General features: G+C 41.7%; 1 protein-coding gene across 1 annotated transcript in view; it reads right to left on the bottom strand.

Annotated features, from left to right (window-relative positions):
• Window positions 1-17,808, bottom strand: part of MCM6 (minichromosome maintenance complex component 6) — a 52,696-nt gene extending 34,888 nt beyond the window's left edge. The window contains exons 1-8 of the mRNA XM_047772028.1: window positions 17,622-17,808; window positions 13,107-13,253; window positions 11,078-11,188; window positions 9,836-10,085; window positions 7,433-7,598; window positions 7,017-7,162; window positions 5,571-5,721; window positions 836-977 (exon numbers count right to left, since the gene is read on the bottom strand). Of these exons, the coding sequence (XP_047627984.1) occupies window positions 836-977; window positions 5,571-5,721; window positions 7,017-7,162; window positions 7,433-7,598; window positions 9,836-10,085; window positions 11,078-11,188; window positions 13,107-13,253; window positions 17,622-17,728 (1,220 nt within the window). The 5' untranslated portion in view covers window positions 17,729-17,808. The remainder of the gene's footprint in view (window positions 1-835; window positions 978-5,570; window positions 5,722-7,016; window positions 7,163-7,432; window positions 7,599-9,835; window positions 10,086-11,077; window positions 11,189-13,106; window positions 13,254-17,621) is intronic.
• Between the last annotated feature and the right edge of the window lie 2,144 nt (window positions 17,809-19,952).

The following is a 19,952-nucleotide window of genomic DNA, read 5'->3' as shown; positions in this document are numbered from 1 at the left end:
TCCACAGCAACGTGGGATCCAAGCCACATCTGCGACCTACACCACAGCTCACTACAACCCGTGATCCTTAACCCACTGATTGAGGGCAGGGATCGAGCCCCCAACCTCATGGTTCCTGGTTGGATTCATTTCTGCTGCACCACAACAGGAACTCCTTCCTTTCAAATCTAGGTACCTTTTTCTTTTCTTGCTTAATTGTCCTGGCTGGAAAAATATTTAGGGTAAATCAAAATTAAGAATATGCATGCTGTGACTTATAACCACGAAAATATATATATTCATGTATTCAAAGAACTTTATTATACAAAGATTAAAAGAATTCCGTGTGGGATTGGGACTGCACACAATTTTTCCCTATTCCAAAAAAAATGTGTAAAATGGGAGTTCCCGTCATGGCGCAGTGGTTAACGAATCCGATTAGGAACCATGAGGTTGCGGGTTCGATCCCTGCCCTTGCTCAGTGTGTTAACGATCTGGCGTTGGTTGCCGTGAGCTGTGGTATAGGCTGCAGACGCGGCTTGGATCCCGCATTGCTGTGGCTCTGGCGTAGGCTGGTGGCTACAGCTCTGATTGGACCCCTAGCCTGGGAATCTCCATATGCCGCGGGAGCGGCCCAAGAAGTAGCAAAAAGACCAAAAAAAAAAAAAGTGTAAAATGTTGTTACATTCTACTTAACAAATTAAGGTGTACTTAAATCAAGAGAGTTATATAGTCAACAGTCATAATTTATACTCTTGCTCTGGTAAAGGCACAATGACTGTATTCTTCATAACACAGAAAGTCTGGAACTATGCATATTGCTTTCTCTGCGCCCCTATCTTAGGCAAACACTTACTTGAGAAACTGGCTCTTAGCTGTACTCGGGTCACCAACAATGCAAACGTTTATGTCCCCTCGAAGAGAGGTCCCTTCCCCTGTTGTTTTTGGAACACCACCAAAGAGCATCAGCAAGACACCTCGTTTTACTTCATCATTGCCTGAAATGAAAACCCAAGGTAATTTGCAACACAACGTTAAAAAATTTCACAGGAAACTACCAAGATATATTTACCAATTAAAAGAGCAGAGATAGCAGAAACAAAGCTAAGACTGGAGTAAAAATACCTGGTTTCTAATCTTGGCTCTTGTTCTGTGAATATAGTCACCCAATCACCGTCCTAATGTCTTTACCTAATCACAGATGCTGACGCTCACCATCCTAAGAGTCTTTCTTTGTCCATAAGTCCCACCTCTACACAAAGCCTTTCCTAATGTCACAGTCCTCAAACACCTCTCCCCATACAAACTATGTCCATTACAGCCTACCACATTTACTGGCTCTTTCTAGTGGCAGGTCCTACAATTCTAATCAAGAGTTTAAGGAAATGGGAGCTCCCGTTGCGGCACAGCAGAAACAAACCCAACTAGGAACCATGAGGTTGCAGGTTCAATCCCTGGCCTTGATCAGTTGGTTAAGAATCCAGCGTTGCCATGAGCTGTGGTGAACATTGCAGACTCGGCTCAGATCTGGCATTGCTGTGGCTGTGACATAGGCCAGCACCTGTAGCTCCGATTAGACCCCTAGCCTAGGAACCTCCATATACCACAGGTGCCGCCCTAAAAAGCAAAAAGAAAGAAAAACTACATTTCCAGCCTTTTTTGCCACTAGAGTTCAGAAAGCTAACTTGAGAGATGGATTCACATGAGTTACATGGAAAAAGATAAGGTGAGGTAACCTTTTGATGTGATTGTCAACAGAGAAGGGAGGTTCTAAGGTTGATGAAGGAGACACTCCCAGTTGCGGCTGAGGCAGCATGGTCTGGGGGGTCAGTAGCCCATTTTGCGATGTAGTTATAAGAATTCTTTCTGGAATGTTTGCATATGCATGACCAGGTCACTTCGCTATACAGCAGAAATTGACAGAACATTTTAAGTCAACTTAAATAAAATTTTTTTAAATATATATTTTAAAAAGAATTCTTTCTGGCAATCCAACCAAAGGGTAGTCTTCTCCTTTGGATACTACAAACTTTCTAATATCCTTTAAAACTTGCTTCCTTTCCCTGGGGGGAGGGGGGAACACACCCATGGCATATTGAGGTCCCCAGGCTAGGGGTCCAATCAGAGCTGTAGCCACTGGCCTACACCACAGCAACATCAGATCCAAGCTGCATCTGCAACCTACACCACAGCTTACAGCAACACCAGATCTTTCACCCCCAATCGAGGCCAGGAATCAAACCCTCTTCCTCATGGAGCCTAGTCAGGTTTGTTAACCGAGCCACAACAGGAACTTCAAAACTTGCTAACTTTTTTTTTTTTTGTCTTTTTACCTTTTTGCCTTTTCTAGGGCTGCTCCTGCAGCATATGGAGATTCCCAGGCTAGGGGTCTAATCGGAGGCGTAGCCATTGGCCTACGCCAGAGCCACAGCAATGCGGGATCCGAGCCATGTCTGCAACCTACACCACAGCTCACGGCAACACCGGATCCTTAACCCACGGAGCAAGGCCAGGGATTGAACCCGCAACCTCATGGTTTCTAGTCGGATTCGTTAACCACTGCGCCACAACGGAATTCCAAAATTTGCTTCCTTTTTAACCCAAATAGATTCTTTTATCTGAACTTAAGAATCCATCTAAAGGATTAAAAAAACTTTAAGACCAGCAGTTTCAGGAAATAGTTTCTTATTCACCCGTGAACTCAGCTCGGATCTGGCGTTGCTGTGGCTGTGGCACAGGGTAGCAGCTGTGGCTCCAATTAGACTCCTAGCCTGGGAACTTCCATGTGCCATGGGTGCAGCCCTAAAAAGTAAAATTAAATAAATAAATAAAAGTAGTTTAAGGAAATGGTCTATAATTTACTTAGAACAGTGATCCATGGTGAATATAAACACATGCTAAGTGAACTGATATGGATTAAATAAGATGCTAAATGTGATTTAGAGCTGCTTCTAAGAACAGTTTATACATCTAATACAAGAAGGAAATGTACAGTTTAAAAAAGACAACATCAGATTTTTAGAAACTGTGATACTTAAATAAACATTTTCTGTTTAAATTATGATGATTTTCTGTGAACTCCATCAACAATGTCCTAGGCACATTTCCACAAACACTGCTTAAGAGCAAAAAATTGAAAATCCAAAACCAAAATTCCTCTGACTCACAACCTATACGAAACAAACAAAACTCATGTGGTAGTTTTTAAATAGTACACAAATTCTTTGATAATCCTCATTTCTAGGTGGAGCTTAATTCTCTTCTCCTTAAGTGTGCCTGCACTTAGTAACTTGCTTCCAACAAAGAGCACACAGTGGAAGTGAAGGTATGTAACTTCTAAGAATAGGTTCTGAGAGGCATTTTGCTTCCTCCTTGCTCTGCTCTCTTGGATCGCATGCTCTGGAAGAAGTCAGCTGTTGTGTTGTGAGGACACTCAAACAGCCCAATGGAAGAGATTCGTGTAGCAAGAAACCAAGGCTTCCAGCTAACAACCAGCACTAATAGATAAGCAGTGCGTGAGCCCCCTTTTAAGTGGATCATCCTCCAGCCCAAGTCAAGCCGTCCGATCAAACTCGTCAAAGACTGAGCCAGAACCACCCAGGTTCTCCCTCTCAAATTCCTGACCTCCAGATTGTATGAGAAAATTTAAGCCATTAAGTTTTGTGTAATTTTTTTATGCAGCAAAAGATTAATTCATGGGAATGGAGCAGTATAAAAATTTGACACCTACTCATAACAGAGGACACTCTAAAATCTATAAAGAGGCTTGGGCTGTGGGATGGAAATCCTGCGAAATCAGATTGTTATGATCATTATACAACTACAGATGTGATAAATTCATTTGAGTAATAAAAAAAATAAAAACGGAGTTCCCGTCGTGGCGCAGTGGTTAACGAATCCGACTAGGAACCATGAGGTTGCGGGTTCGGTCCCTGCCCTTGCTCAGTGGGTTAACGATCCGGCGTTGCCGTGAGCTATGGTGTAGGTTGCAGACGCTGCTCGGATCCCGCGTTGCTGTGGCTCTGGCGTAGGCCGGTGGCTACAGCTCCGATTCAACCCCTAGCCTGGGAACCTCCATATGCCTCGGGAGCGGCCCAAGAAATAGCAACAACAACAACAACAACAACAAAAAAAAAGACAAAAGACAAAAGACAAAAAAAAATAAAATAAAATAAAATCTATAAAGAGTTATAAACAGAAAGAATTTCAATTCAATTTCATTGACCAAATATTTAACTAGGAAAAAATGCTAAATTTCAATGATTAAAAATATATATCAAGGAGTTCCTGTCATGGCTCAGTGGTTAACAAATCTGACTAGGAACCATGAGGTTGTGGGTTCGATCCCTGGCCTTGCTCAGTGGGTTAACGATCCAGGTTTGCCGTGACCTGTGGTGTAGGTCGCAGACACAGCTCGGATCCTGCGTTGCTGTGGCTCTGGCGTAGGCTGGCAGCTACAGCTCCGATTCGATCCCTAGCCTGGGAACCTCCATATGCCACGGGAGCATGCCCAAGAAATGGCAAAAAGACCAAAAAAAAATATATATATATAGATATATATCAAGAGAAATACCCATGATCCTATGAATTCTTGCCATAATTCTAATTAAGTATGGAAGATAATGATGGAACAAAAGTAAAGTATGAGGCCTGAAAATTCAGACATATCCTTTAACAAGGGGATTTTAAAGACAGTGAGCAGCTAGTAACCAAGAGAAAGAAACAAGATCCATACCTTGCACAATACACATAACCAAAAAACAGAATGAAAACACTCTCCATTGTGAAAATGAAGAAAAACAAGATTAGGATATTAATCTAGCATATTAGGATATATTAAAGACAGTTGTTATAAAGCCAGGAAAAAAAAAAAGACTGACCTCTTTTCTTTTTTAAAAAATTGTGGTAAAATATATACAACATAAAACTACTATTTCAAACAGTTCAGTGGAATTAAGTATATTCACTCTTTTACAACCATCACTGCATCCATTTCTAGAACTTTCCATCATCCCAAACAGAAACTCTATCCATTAAACAAATTCTCTTTCCCCAAGCCACCAGGTTACCCCTTTCTACTCTGTCTCTATGAACTTACCTATTCTAGGTACCTCATTTCAAATGGAATCATCTAGTATCTGTCTTTTTGTAAATGACTTTTTAAGAGTCCTAAACCCCCTAAAAAACTTTTATGATCTGATTTGTGTGCTTTAAGAAGCCATAGATTGCTGTTTTATAATCATTATTTTGGGGAGTTCCTGTGGTGGCTCAGTGGTTAACGAATCCGACTAGGAACCATGAGGTTGCAGGATCGATCCCCGGCCTCACTCAAGAGGGTTAAGGATCTGGCGTTGCCATGAGCTGTGGTGTAGGTCGCAGACATGGCTCAGATCTGGCACTGCTGTGGCTCTGGAGTAGGCCGGTGGCTACAGCTCCGATTCAACCCCTAGCCTGGTAACCTCCATATGCTGCAGGTGAGGCCCTAGAAAAGACAAAAAAAAAATTTTAATAAAAAAAAATTAAAAATTTTAAAAATATAATCATTATTTTGATTTCAAGTTTAGACCACAAATGGATAAAAGGACTCTTACCATGTATAGTAGGAAACAGGCTTGTGCAAAGATTGTGGTATAGATTTTTATCTTGACTCATTTCAAACACCTTCTCCCACTCCTTCACAGTCATTTGGTTTTTAATGCTCTCAGCAGTCTGCTCCTCATCTCGGAGCTCTTTTCCTCCAAACTGAATGGTGGAGAAGAAAGGGAAAAAACAGTAGTACAGAAATAGTCAAAATAATGTGAAAGAGAAGAAATGTCAGCACAAATAAAATAAAGCCTGGGAGGTAAACTTCAAAATCTGTTGATTGGAAAGTTTTTTTTTTTTTTAAATTCCTAACCAGAAGTTTTCATAGTGGCTCAGCTGAAAGGAATTGGACTAGCATCCATGAGGACGTAGGCTTGATCTCTGGCCTCACTCAGTGGGTTAAGGATCCAGTGCTGCCATGAGCTGTGGTGTAGGTTGCAGACATGGCTCGGATCTGGCATTGCTATGTCTGTGGTGTAGGCCAGCAGCTATAACTCCAATTCAACCTCTAGCCTGGGAACCTCTATATGCCATGAGTGTGGCCCTATTTAAAAAAACTATTTCCTAACCACTATGGGCTAAGTTTATCAAGACACTGAAGAACTAATCATCTGTCCAGTGAATTAAAAGTAACAAAAAAACTACCATTTTTTTGTATTGCTATCTAAATGAATCTAGATACTCAAGAGATGAGCCGTAATAAAATGTTAATCACTGATATGAGGATGAAAGAAGTAACAGAGTATTATATTTCCCTCTCATTTTCCAGTACTAAACTACTGTCCAAACATTTTTTCACTGCTTTCCCATCCTGGACACAAAATCAAGTTCTGAACTATAATACAAGGGATACGTCACTCTCAGAAAGAGTGCTATACTGTACCTTCAGATTACTAAAGTTTTTCTATTTATACTTTCTCAAGGAGCATGACAGAGGGACTGCGACAATTAAAAAAAAAACAAAAAACAAAAACGCTATGGATTATTTGTACCAATGCTTTTAAAGTACTCAGTGCTTATGCATGAAAACAAGTAAGATTTTTCTTTAAGGTGGGACAGACACAAAAACATCTGCTTTCAAGAACAAATCTCAACCCACCCCCCTGCCTTTAAAACTGAGTTTCAGAAGATTATAACTTTGTGGCAGCATCAGCAGATGTCTTTCCCAAGCTTTGCTATTCTAAGAATCACCTTTAGGGAGTTCCTGTCATGGCTCAGTGGTTAACGAACCTGACTAGCATCCATGAGGACATGGGTTCGATCCCTGGCCTCACTCAGTGGGTTAAGGATCTGGCATTGCCGTGAGCTGTGGTGTAGGTCACAGATGTGGCTAAGATCCCACGTTGCTCTGGCTGTGGAGTAGTAGACCCTTAGCCTGGGAACCTCCATAGGCCACGGGCATGGCCCTTAAAAGACAAAAGACGAAAGACAAAAAAAAAAAAAAAAAAACTCACCCTTGGATTGGTCGGTGCAACACAGCACGCAAGAAAGACCAGCCTATATGAAAGGTCCCTAACACCAAGGGCCCGGAGTCCTCGAATGCCTTCTGTCTCATATCCATCAACACCATTCACACGGGAATTAGTTTCTGCACGTGCTCCTGAAAGATCGAATGATAGGTTGTTTCACAGTTCAAATATTCAAGGTGCTGTGAATCAAAATTGCTCAGTTAAATGAAACTTATTTAGACTTTGAAATTTTTCAGAACAGTACCTTCTATAGCAAAACCAATTTGTCTTTATTCTCGTCATAGTTCCTTGCTCATCCTCTGATTGGTAGCCAAAAACAAGACAAGGAAGATACAAGAAACCAGATACTCTGTAGGTTAGGTAACCAAGAATTTGTTAAATCTGAGCCACAGATTACTGACCTGGTGTGCTAAGCTTAGACACGTCAGGCACAACAATCAGCGTTCCTGTGAAGTCACACTTGTCACCAGCTTGAGCTGACTCCACAGCTTCAGCCCTCAAGATCACTTCTAAGCTGCGGGGGATACTCCCTCGGGGAAGCTCAGCTTGAGTCTCTTGAATACGAACCTGTAACAAAGACAAATGGCCAAGAATGAGAAGTCATCTTTTTCAAATGCCATGCAATCTAAATTAAATGCCACAATTATTGACATATCCTAAATTATCTTACCAGTTTGCAGACTTTTTTTTTTTTTTTTTAGGGCCGCACCCACGGCATATGGAGGTTTCCAGGCTAGGGGTCTAATCAGAGCTACAGCTGCCAGCCTACACCACAGCCACAGCCACAGCAACATCAGACCAAGCCATGTCTGCGACCTACACCACAGCTCATGGCAATGCCCAATCCTTAATCCACTGAGCAAGGCCAGGGATTGAACCCACAACCTCATGGTTCCTAGTTGGACTTGTTAACCACTGAGCCACAATGGCAACTCCTACATACTTCTGACATGTGCCAACATTCATCTTAAAAATTCTCTACCAAGAGTTCCTGTCGTGGCGCAGTGGTTAATGAATCTGACTAGGAACCATGAGGTTGCGGGTTTGATCCCTGGCCTTGCTCAGTGGGTCAAGGATCTGGTGTTGCCATGAGTTGTGGTGTAGGTCACAGACACGGCTTGGATCCTGCGTTGCTGTGGCTCTGGTGTAGGCCAGTGGCTACAGCTCCAATTAGACCCCTGGCCTGGGAACCTCCATATGCCATGGGAGCAGCCCTAGGAAAGAAAAAAAAAAAATCTCTACCATAAAAGTCCTTTCAGTTTGCTAAGAGATTACAACTATTAAAAACTTCAACTTCACTTTTACTCTCATTAAGCAATACTTCTTTCTTCTCTTTGTTCAAACTGACTTTAAATATCTGTTCTGTGTTCCATCTTCCTCTAAACTGTCAGGGAAATTTTATGAAAAACTTTACATCTATTATACTCTCCACCTCAAAACAACTGTTAACATTTCCTAAAATGCACACATACTTTTACTGTATGATTTGAAAGAAGCTGCAAAACTCAAGATACTTTGTCCCCAAATATTTTAGCATCCATTTCCTAGGAATACTATCAATCCCACCAAGAGAATTAAATAGTCTTCGATTATCTAATTCATCTTCAAATTTCCCCAATTGCCAAGAATGTCCTTTATTACAGCTGTTTTTTCCCCAAACCAAGACCCAATCTAGATTCATACATTGTATTTGGTTGTTATATCATGTCCTTTCAAATAAAGCATCCCTTACCCAAAGTGACTGGTAGAGTATATGCTTCTAATAAACCAAGTATCATAAGTAAGTAAGAACTAAAAACTGAATTTAATACAAGTTACTGGAGTTTCGGTTGTGGCTCAGTGGTAATGAACCCGACTAGCAGTATCCATGAAGATTTGGGTTCCATCCCTGGCCTCATTCAGTGGGTTAAGTATCTGGCATTGCTGTGGTATAGGCGGGCAGCTGCAGGTCTGATTAGACCCCTAGCCTGGGAACTTCCATATGCCCTAAAAAGACAAAAAAAAAATTACTTATTTTAGTTTGCTACTCATTCTCCCAGTGCTTGAGGTACTGAAACTTTTCTTTCCTCTTTGCATATTCCAGAGTTAGTAAGTACTAAAGGACTTCATTCTTACTGCTATCATCCAACTCTGCCCAAGTAACTACAACTGCCTATTAGTCTTTTGTTAAATACTACTGATGACTATCCCATTAGTCTTCCTTTAACAAAGAAAAATTCACATTCCCTGAAATTATATTCCCCTTGCTTATCAAGATTATATCCAAATTTCTCAATCTGAGATTTAAGGCTCCAAGTACCCCTATGCCTCATACCAAATCATGCCTCTATGCCTCTCAGATGATTTCCAATTTGGTTCCTCTAATTAATTAATTAATTAATTCCTCTACTTTAATCATGATAAATCCTCATTGCTATTGACAAGCATGTCCATTTTCACCTATCCTTTTATTTATGCCTTCTTCCCTTCTAACCACCAACTCCAAGTCTTATATCAACTAGTCTCTTATTTCTTGTTTTCTTAACTCTAGCTCATACATAGTAACAGTAACAATGGTTACTATTTATTCTCTGACATGTACATTCTGTCTGAAAGAGCTTCTAATCCAAGTTATTAAAGGTTAAAACACATGTACTGATATTGAAGTGTGCGTTACAAAAGCTTAAATCTGTAGTTATAATCGACAATGCTTCACTTAAATAAAAACTGAGATTAACATTGCCTAAGTAAGCTTATGAGAATAATTACAAGTGCCTAAAATGAATTATTAGCATAGGCTGAATCAGACTTAAACATCTAAATACCTTTTGAAAATCAACAAATCTTGATTTATTTGTATCTAGCAGGAATCTCTTTCTATTGGCACAAACTGGATTTCGGCAGATGTTTGGCTGTGTGTACTTGAACTGCTGTTCTACGTCCCTGATCACTGTTTGACAGTCCAAGCACAGGAAAGTTCCGCTCACAAGCTCTGGGTGAACCGGGTGAGTCCGTACTACCTGCCCACTGATGCGAGTGAGCAAACCAATTCTAGATGAGTTAAGTTCTCGAATTCTGTTTAAAGACAGATATTGCATTAGTAAATACTCATTTCCAAACTATGACAATTTTCTCTTTTAATGAGAGGATATTCGATGCTTAAAACAACAAATAAATAAGGGACAAGAGATAAGGTATTCACTGGACTATCCCACAAGAATGATTTAGTTAACAGCCCATTCCTAAAGTATAATATACACACAACTACAACAAAATACATAAATGAAGATGTGAAAGACACCGAAGAAATTAAAGAATGTGTTATTTTCACAGTAAAATTATCATGGGCAAAGATTTTTTTTCTGAACCTGGAAATTCAGAATACTATTTCACAAACCCATTTTACCTTAAATGATTTGGTAATTTTTTTTCCTTCTTTCTTTTTCCACCACACTGGCAGCATATAAGTTTCCCAGCCAGGGATCAAATCCGAGCCACAACTGTGACCAATGCTGTGACAGCTGCAGCAATGCTGGATCCTTAACTAACTGCACTAGGCTAGGGATCAAAACCTCACCATCTCAGAGACAATGCTGGATTCTTAACCCACTGTGCCACAGTGGGAACTCCACAACTTTGTAATTTCATGATTTCAGTGGTTTAAGTTTTCAAAGTAACCAAGTATCAGCAAACTTATTCTTTATATAACTGCTAAGAGGAAAAACAATTTAAAAGTTTATGCTCTTTAAGCTCTTGACAAAAATTTCCAAAGACACATTTCTGTGACTGCTCTAAGTCTTCATAATTTTTCACTGAACTAATTTTTCACCTAAAATATCCCTTAAAAGATATCCTAAAATATGACAATCCCCAGAAATTGCTCTACTTACTTCCCATCCCACTTCCCTGGCTATATAGGTATTACAAAATTAAACCTTCAGGATAACTGGTATAACTCTTTATAGATTCAAGACTACAATCTTCTGAGCTTTGACAATTAAGTGATAACTATTATTTGGAGTTTTGTTTTGTTTTTTTAATAATCCTTTCCAAGAAGGGTTTCTTACTTGTGTCTGGTAGGAAGGTCTTGGAATGCAACATAAAAATCCTTGGCCAGGGGAATCTCTTTACGGTCTTTGACAAACGTTTTCAAAGCGCGACATAGGTAAGGGTAAACCCTGAAAAATAAACAAACAAACAAAAAAAATCAACTAACAACTTCAACAGACTAACCAAGTCTCCTTCCCCATCATGCTTCCCAATAGCTGAAAATAAGGAATTTTATCTGGTTAAACCAAGCTTTAGAATTTAACTCTGCAGGACATTTCTATGATCTGGTCTAGGTTTAGAAGCTTCTTCAATCCTCTATTCCACAACAAATACATCTAAGAAAATACAAACCCAAAGATAAAATGCTGTTCCTGAATATCTATTATCTTTAAATAATCATTTAGTGCATACACTGCAAGCCACACCTCTGACTCTATCTGCCACCTGAGCATTTTATTACCTAGCAAGGCAGACTCCTTGCTACCTATTTGGTGTCTTTTGTGCTTCTATACAAATTTTAAAATCTTCATGGAGTTCCCGTCATGGCACAGCCAAAATGAATCCGAATAGGAACCATGAGGTTTCAGGTTCGATCGCTGGCCTCGCTCAGTAGGTTAAGGATCTTTCGTTGCCGGGAGCTGTGGTGTAGGTCGCAGACATGGCTCAGATCTGGCAGTTGCTGTGGCTGCAGCGTAGGCTGGCAGTTGTAGCTCTGATTAGACCCCTAGCCTGGGAACCTCCATAGGCCATGGGTACGGCCCTAAAAAGACAGAAAACGGAAAACAAAACAAAACAAAAAGTTAAAAAATTTTCAAGATATATTTTGTTCTTGGATTGAAAGAATCAATAGTTAAAATGATTATATTACCCAAGGCAACCTATAGACTCAATGCAAACTCTATCAAATTACCAATGGCTTTTTTTCACAGAAATGTGATTTAAGTTCCCAATAGCTGTGGCAGCTTGGTTTAAGCAGCAGGATCTGGAAATCCTCTGAAAAATAAGCTGCTTTCAGGAGACAGAACTGCTGTATGGTCCGTACATGAGGTATGGGCACAGGTGTTTCCACCATCAGCCCTGATTTTCCACCTCTACTCATTGGTCAATACAACTTTTCTTGCTACATACTTTCACAATAAACTGCCTAGTATCCCTCCAACCATTTCTATGACTAGAAACACTGAGCTAAATCCTCCCTTTCTCAGTTCACCAGGTAAAAGAACAGAATTATGTCTCTTTAATCCTGGGTCTTCATTTCTCCTTAACTGTCAACAGTGTTTATTTTAACCTGATTTTATTTATAAAATCACATTTATTTAATCCAAATGCAGAGAAAGATTAGTGTAGAAAGATGTTTCTTATTTTATATAGCAATTAAAAGCAGAACAAAAGCCTAAATTATTAAACATAACAACTAATTTCTGCCAAAAAAATTACCACTCAGCTTTGAAAATGTTTCAAGGGATTTATATATATTATGACATGTGGAAGAGTGAGACGGAATGGATTAAATGAATGATATAGCAATAGCACTGAATGCCTGACACAAAGCAAGCTTCTTAACACGGTAAAACTATATAGAAAGCACAGGTTTTCAACATTTGCATATGAAAAATATTTAACTCCACAAAGGCCTAAATTAGTTCAGAGCAGCCCAAAAATGACCACTGGCTGTATCAAAGGAACTCTGTGATAGCTGCCCCTTTTGCCTCACAAATGAACATTTCTACACCAAGAAGAGCTGGTTTCCCAGGCTCCATGTCTATTTAAAGTAAAGATTTCAGAGTTCCCATCGTGGCGCAGTGGAAATGAATCTAGGAACCATGAGGTTGTGGGTTCGATCCCTGCTCTTGCTCAACGGGTTAAGGATCTGGCATTGCTGTGAGCTGTGGTGTAGGTCACAGACACAGCTGAGTTGCTGTGGCTCTGGAGCAGGCTGGCGGCTACAGCTCCGATTTGACCCCTAGCCTTGGAACCTCCACATGCCGCTGTGAGGCCCTAAAAGACAAAAAGACAAAAAAAAAAAAAAAGATTAATACACTCTACCTATAGAACTCCTCTTGAATAGTGGTAGAAAGTTGCTGGTTAAATTGCTCCAGGTCCACAAAACTCACAACCAATGTGTTTCTCTCAGGACGAATTAGTTCCTCAGCTAACTGCAAGTACTTAATTTCTCCATCGCTGTTCTGGAATCTGCAGATACATGAAAGTCATAGTAAACTGAAGAATTAGTAAAAATAAGAATCTGAATGCCTGATAATTCAGTGTAGGTTAAAGATTAACAGCTTTATGATCAGACAAGCCCATTTTAATAGTTGTATAACTGGGGAGAGCTTACGTACTCTCTCTAAATACATCCTTCTTTTTGAAAAATAACAGTGGTAAAAAAAGATTAGAACATCATCTTAAAAGACTATTGTGAAGATTAAATGAGAAAATGCCTGTCAAATGTTTTGTCCAAAGCTCGAAACACAGGAAAACATCTTCCGACCTTAATTGTACATAACATAAATAAGCAGTTAGCATCTGTTGGTTAGAAAATTTTAAATCAAGAAATTCAGGTTAAAATCCAAAGATTTAATTTCTAAAGGGAAAACTGACAGATTAGTTATTGATTTAAGAACCAGAAAAAAACAAATACACAGAAATGAGGTGCTTCAGTGCCCAAGACCCCAGGAAAACCAAAACATACATACACACAAAGTAAAGCTGCTTTTTTCCAAAATATCATACAAATATATTTGCTTTTTGTTCTTTGAACATAACCATGCAGATTAGGTTCTGAGGAAAAATCAAATATCTCCCTCAAATACAGCGTGTTCTAACTCTGTTAATTACTTAATAAATATCATCTATCTGCGAAGTACTATGCCAGAGATACCATAAGCTGGAAATGACAGTGTTGCTCCTCTCCTATGGTTGACACTCTCACAGGAGACATTACTACTAAGGAGAGGGAAAAGACATTTAAATGTCCATGACAAATAAACAAAATGCAGTATACACATATAATGGAATATTATTCAATCTTGCTTTTTTTTTTTTTTAAGGGCCACACCCATGGCATGTGGAAGTTCCCAGGCTAGGGGTCTAATCGGAGCTGTAGCTGCTGGCCTACACCACAGCTCACAGCAATACCAGATCTTTAACCCACAGAGTGAGGCCAGGGATCGAACCCACATCCTTGTGGATACCAGCTGGGTTCATTACTGCTGAGCCATGACAGGAACTCCCTCTTCAATGTTAAAACAGGATATTTTCTGCAATGCCCCAATATAGGTGAACCTTGAAGACAAGGTGCTAAGTGAAATAAGCCAATTACAGAAAGAAATATTGCATGATTTTCTTACATGAAGTATCCAAAACAGTTAATAGAATCAAAAAATGGAATGGGTAGTTGGAGGAAGAGGAAAATATGGAGGTAATAATTAACAGGCATAAACTTTCAGTCAAGCAAGAGGAATAAGGTCTAACAGATCTACTGTACAACAATAGCGTACAGTTATAAATTTGTTAAGCAGGTAGACTCAGGTTAAGTGTTCTTTCTACAATAAAATTTAAGAAGAAAAAAAAAGGAGGTGGTCCAAGAAATGTGTCAGGGGAATAAAAACTAATTTTGCTTAACAGGAACATCTAGAAAGGCCTCATGCAAATAAAAGGCAGCACTGGAATTCTGCCTTGAAACACTTTTAAAATTTGAAAGAAAAATGAGTGTGGACAGACTGGTTAAAATCAGAAAAGGTATGGGAGGAGCATCGATGATGACAGAATGGTTGTGGAAGATGAAACTGTAAAGAGCAGCTGTGAAGACTCTGGAGTTCCCATCCTGGTGCAGCGGAAGCGAATCCGACTAGGAACCATGAGGTTGTGGGTTCAATCCCTGGCCTCACTCAGTGGATTAAGGATCTGGTGTTGCTGTGGCTGTGGTGTAGGCTAGCAGCTGTAGCTCCAATTGGATCCCTAACCTGGGATGCTATAGGTAGGGCCTTTAAAAAAAAAAAAACAAAAAAAAAAACAAGAAACAGGAGTTCCTGTCGTGGCGCAGTGGAAACAAATCCAATGGGAGCCATGAGGTTTTGGGTTCAATCCCCGGCCTCGCTCAGTGGGCTGAGGATCCAGTGTTGCCATGAGCTATGGTGTAGGTTCCAGATGCAGCCCAGATCTGGCGTTGCTGTGGCTCTGGCATAGGCCAGCGGTAACAGCTCCGATTAGACCCCTAGCTTGGGAACCTCCATGTGCCTCGAATGCGGCCCTAAAAAGACAAAAATAAAATAAAATAAAATAAAATAAAGCAGCTGTGAAGAATGCGGACTTTTTCAAATAAGCAATGCCAAATCAAAGTTGGTATTCTGAAAGGGAACTAACATTTTCACCCCAACAAATACAGGGATTATTTGTCTTGCTCATCATTATGCCCAGCAGTTAACTAACTGCATGGCAAACTGCAAGGAAGTGAAGACAACTACATTATTTGTTGAAATCAAACGTTAATTAAGGACCTTTGTAAGGTGGTGTGGTGGCTATGTGGGATTAGGAATGGGATGTACATTCACATGAAATGGCTGACAAGTAAAGATTATTACCAGGGATAATGGAAAATGGCACCTTGGGAACATAATATTTGCACTGCCTAAAAGTTTAATAGGGTTTTACAAAAGGGGTATGAATATTTAGCTGGGTTTTGAAGGATAAATAGCTGTCAGGCAGAGAATAACATCACCAAAGGTAGGGAAATATAAGTTAAAGTATGGTTTTAAGTATATAAGAATTTCATAAAATAGCAGAATTTTTCACAATAGTAAAAGCATGGAAACACATATCTATATGGATAGATGAAGAGACAAAATGTGGCATATACATACAATACTATTCACCCTTAAAAAGAAAATTCTGGCACACGCTACATGTATGAACCCTGAAGACATTATGCTAAGTGAAGTAAGCTGGTCACAAAAGGACAAATATTGTATGACCCCAAGTTTGAGGTACCTAGAGTTGTCAAATTCATAGACTGGGTGAAATGATGAGTTACTGTTTAGTGGGTGCAGAGTTTCAGTTTGGGAAGAAGAAAAGGAGATGAATGGTGGTGATGGTTGTTTAACAAGGTAAATTACTTAAGTGCCACTGAACTATACATTTACAGAAGGTTGAAAAGGTAAATTTTAGATCACATATATTTTACCACAATCAAAAAAAAAAATTTCCTGCCATGTTAATGAGCCTTAAAGACACTGAACTCATTAGGGTCCCTGAATATGGCTACAAGAAATTTTAATGATGGGAAGCATTTTCCTAAGATATGATATAGTTTTTTTAAAGCTTCACTATACCTAGTGCTAACAACTTAGTGGAATTTCTAAATATTACTAAAACCACATGATATTTTTTTAGGACTATGACAAAGAGTCTCAGGCCAAGGATGTCATCGATGAGTAGTTCCAATGCAAAAAATGATCAAATTTAAAAACTGAATTCTTGGAGTTTCCATTTGGCACAGGGGAAATGAATCTGGCTAGGAACCATGAGGTTATGGGTTCCATCCATGGCCTGACTCAGTAAGTTAAGAATCCAAGCAACAACAACAAAAAAAGACAAAAGACAAAAAAAAAAAAAGAAAGAATCCAGCATTGCTGTGAGCTGCCGATGTAGGTTGCAGAAGGGGCTCTGATCTCATATTGCTGTGCCCTAGGCCAGTGGCTACACCTCCGATTCGACCCCTAGCCTGGGAACCTCCATATGCCACAGGTGCGGCCCTAAAAAGCAAAAAAAAAAAAAAAAAAAAGGATTCTTAAAAAAGAATTTTCTAAGACATTCCAAAGTGCTTCTATTTCTCCTGGAGCTAGTGGGGTTCATCCTCAAGGAGAGCCATGATATATCTGCACTAAGAAAAGTAGCAGATGGCAGTGGCTGTAAGCCAGGGCGAGGGGGTCTGAGATGCCTGGGGCCTAAAAAAGGTAACAGGAAAAAAAAAAAAGTGAGGCTTAAGGGATTGGAAGGAAAGGAAGAGATGGACGGGTGCGTTCAACGACATAAGCATCGCAGGGCGGCCCCTCGGAACATCTGTCAACCAAAGAGGTCACCGCTACTTGGATCTGCACAAGCTCCAGGGCTGCCAGGCCATCGGCGGACCCCAGCCAAGCTCCCGCTAGGATTCCGAGGACACTTCGGCCTCCCACACCACCCAGCCGACGTGCGGCCTAACCGTTAAGTTACGCATCCCCACCCAGCCTCAATGTCCGCACCGGGAACCCGGGGCTAGGGCCACTCGCCTTTCAGTCTGTGAGGACTGAATGGTGGGCCTAAAGCGCTCGGTACCGGGCACTGCGCACCGCTCGAGTTTGAGAAAGGGCTCCAGATGCATTTCACCCGCTGGAAACCAGCCCTGCTCGGCCCGACCCAGCCTCCTTCCAGCAGCCCAGCTAAGCCTCCCGTGGGCCGCTCTCCCCAGCACGCAACCCCTCATTTCCAGAACACTCGCGGCCCCCACAGCGCCCCCGGGCTCCGGAAGCCGGGAGGGGCCTGAGGTGAAGGTCCGCGAGGAAGGGGCGCTCGCCGACTTACTCCTCCAAGAAGTCTAGGAACAATTTCTGGCACTTTTCGGCCACCTCGTCGCGGACTTCTAAGTGCTGGCTGCCGGCGCCCGGTTCCGCTGCCGCCGCGAGGTCCATGGCTGCCGAGCGCTAAGGAGCCGCCGGCGCCACGCTCGATCGCCAAGAGTACCTTCTCCCTAGACGATGCCGCTTTGCGCGCGCCGCCTCCGCCCCGCCCCCTCGTCCCCCACTGGAAAGGTCGGAGCCAATCGTGGCGCAGGAGCTCAGAGATTTCGCGCCAAGCCTGCCCAATGAACGCAGCTCTTCCCTTTGCCCCGCCCATGTAGCAGAGATTTCGCGCCAAATGCAAAGACCTGAGTAAGCCGGGATGTCTGCCTTTGCGCCTGCGCAGTTTGGCTGCTAGGAGCCGGTTTAGAGATAGGTTGTTTGTTAAAATGGTTTTTCAAATGTTCAGATCATCTCACTGAGAGCAATTGAGCAGAAGGCGTAAGACCTTAAGGAAAAGGAAAATGAAGATTCAGTCCTGCTTGAGACCTCCTGCTTGAGTCTAACTGGAGGAAATAAACCGTAAACCACCGGATAAAACCTCGTGGAAGAGTTAAAAGAGACGAATAAGCAGTACTGGCGCGGGGAGGGGAGAGGAAGGATTTGGCAGTTATTCTGGCTGGAGCTGACTGGGAAAAATCATAGAATTTTTGACATTGTTGGTTAATTCCTCTCTCAAATGCACTGTAGACTTGCGTCCTCCTGATTTTCCTTACCCCCCTCTTTGGCCGTATTTCCCCAACCTCGTTTCTTTTGATTTTCTCTTATCTCTTTCAGCCATTCCTGGTTACCCTCTGCAGGCAGCTATTTAGGGAATCCATTATGGTCCCAGGAGTTCCCGTCGTGGTGCAGTGGTTAACGAATCCGACTAGGAACCATGAGGTTTCGGGTTCGATCCCTGGCCTTGCTCAGTGGGTTAACAATCCGGTGTTGCCGTGAGCTGTGGTGTAGGTTGCAGACGCGGCTCGGATCCTGCGTTGCTGCGGCTGTGGTGTGGGCCGGTGGCTACAGCTCTGATTCGACCCCTAGCCTGGGAACCTCTATATGCTGCGGGAGCGGCCCAAAGAAATAGCAAAAAGACAAAAAAAAAAAATGTTATGGTATCAGAGCCCTCCTTTCCCATAAAGGAGCTTTCTTAGGCAACCCCTTAATTTCCATGCTTTCAATTCACTAAAGTCTGGATGCTGATGTCTTCTGAATGTGTACCACCAACCAGTTCTCTTTCCTGGGCCTCCAAGAGATTAAAAGAAACCTGGACCTATTCCATTTTTTAGACTTGCAAGCACATTTAAAAGAAATTATTTTTAAATGCCACACAGGGTGACAGAAGCTATGCTAATTCTTTTAACACACACACATATACACAAACACACTATTCACAGGAGTTTCCTGGTGGCCTAGTGGTTAAGGGTTCATTCAGCATTGTCACCAATGTGGCTTAGGTTTGATCCCTTACCAGGAACTTCCGCATGTCTCAGGCACAACCAAAACAAACAAACAAAAAAAAAACAGGAGTTCACATTGTGGTGCAAAAGAAATGAATCCCATTAGGAACCATGAGGATAAAGGTTCAATACCTGGCCTCGCTCAGTGGGTTAAGGACCCGGCATTGCCATGAGCTGTGGTGTAGGTCGCAGACTCGGCCCGGATCCCGTGTTGCTGTGGCTCTGGTGTAGGCCGGCAGCTGTAGCTCCCATTAGACCCCTAGCCTGGGAAACTCCATATGCCACGAGAGCGGCCCAAGAAATAGCAAAAAAAGACAAAAAAAAAAAAAGAAGGCAGAGTTTCATACTGACTTGCAGCCATACCTGCTGAGAAATTTGGGACTTGCTCTTCTCAGCCTTCCACACCTCACTGGGCCTCCTTTCTCCCTTCAAATATGCATCTCTGGACCAGATTAGTGGATGAGGTCTCCAAGCAAGGGTTGTGGAGGTACCTTCCATAGAAGAGGAGAATGAGTTATGAAACATCTCTGTGTTATATTCCACAGAGTTCATGCCTCCATGAGTATGTGGGCCTGAGCCTGCTCTCCTTAGAAAGGCTTCCTTGGAGTTCCTGTTGTGGTACAGTGGTTAACGAATCCGACTAGGAACCGTGAGGTTGCAGGTTTGATCCCTGGCCTTGCTCAGTGGGTTGGGGATCCGGCGTTGCCGTGAGCTGTGGTGTAGGTTGCAGACACGGCTTGGATCCCGAGTTGCTGTGGCTTTGGCATAGGCCGGCAGCTATGGCTCCAATTCAACCTCTAGCCTGGGAACCTCCATATGCCGCAGGAGCGGCCCTAGAAATGGCAAAAAGA

This window comes from Phacochoerus africanus, chromosome 3, assembly GCF_016906955.1.
Source record: "Phacochoerus africanus isolate WHEZ1 chromosome 3, ROS_Pafr_v1, whole genome shotgun sequence".
Classification (NCBI taxonomy): domain Eukaryota; kingdom Metazoa; phylum Chordata; class Mammalia; order Artiodactyla; family Suidae; genus Phacochoerus; species Phacochoerus africanus.
Note: the sequence above shows the minus strand (reverse complement) of the source record. Positions and strands in the feature narration are given on the sequence as shown.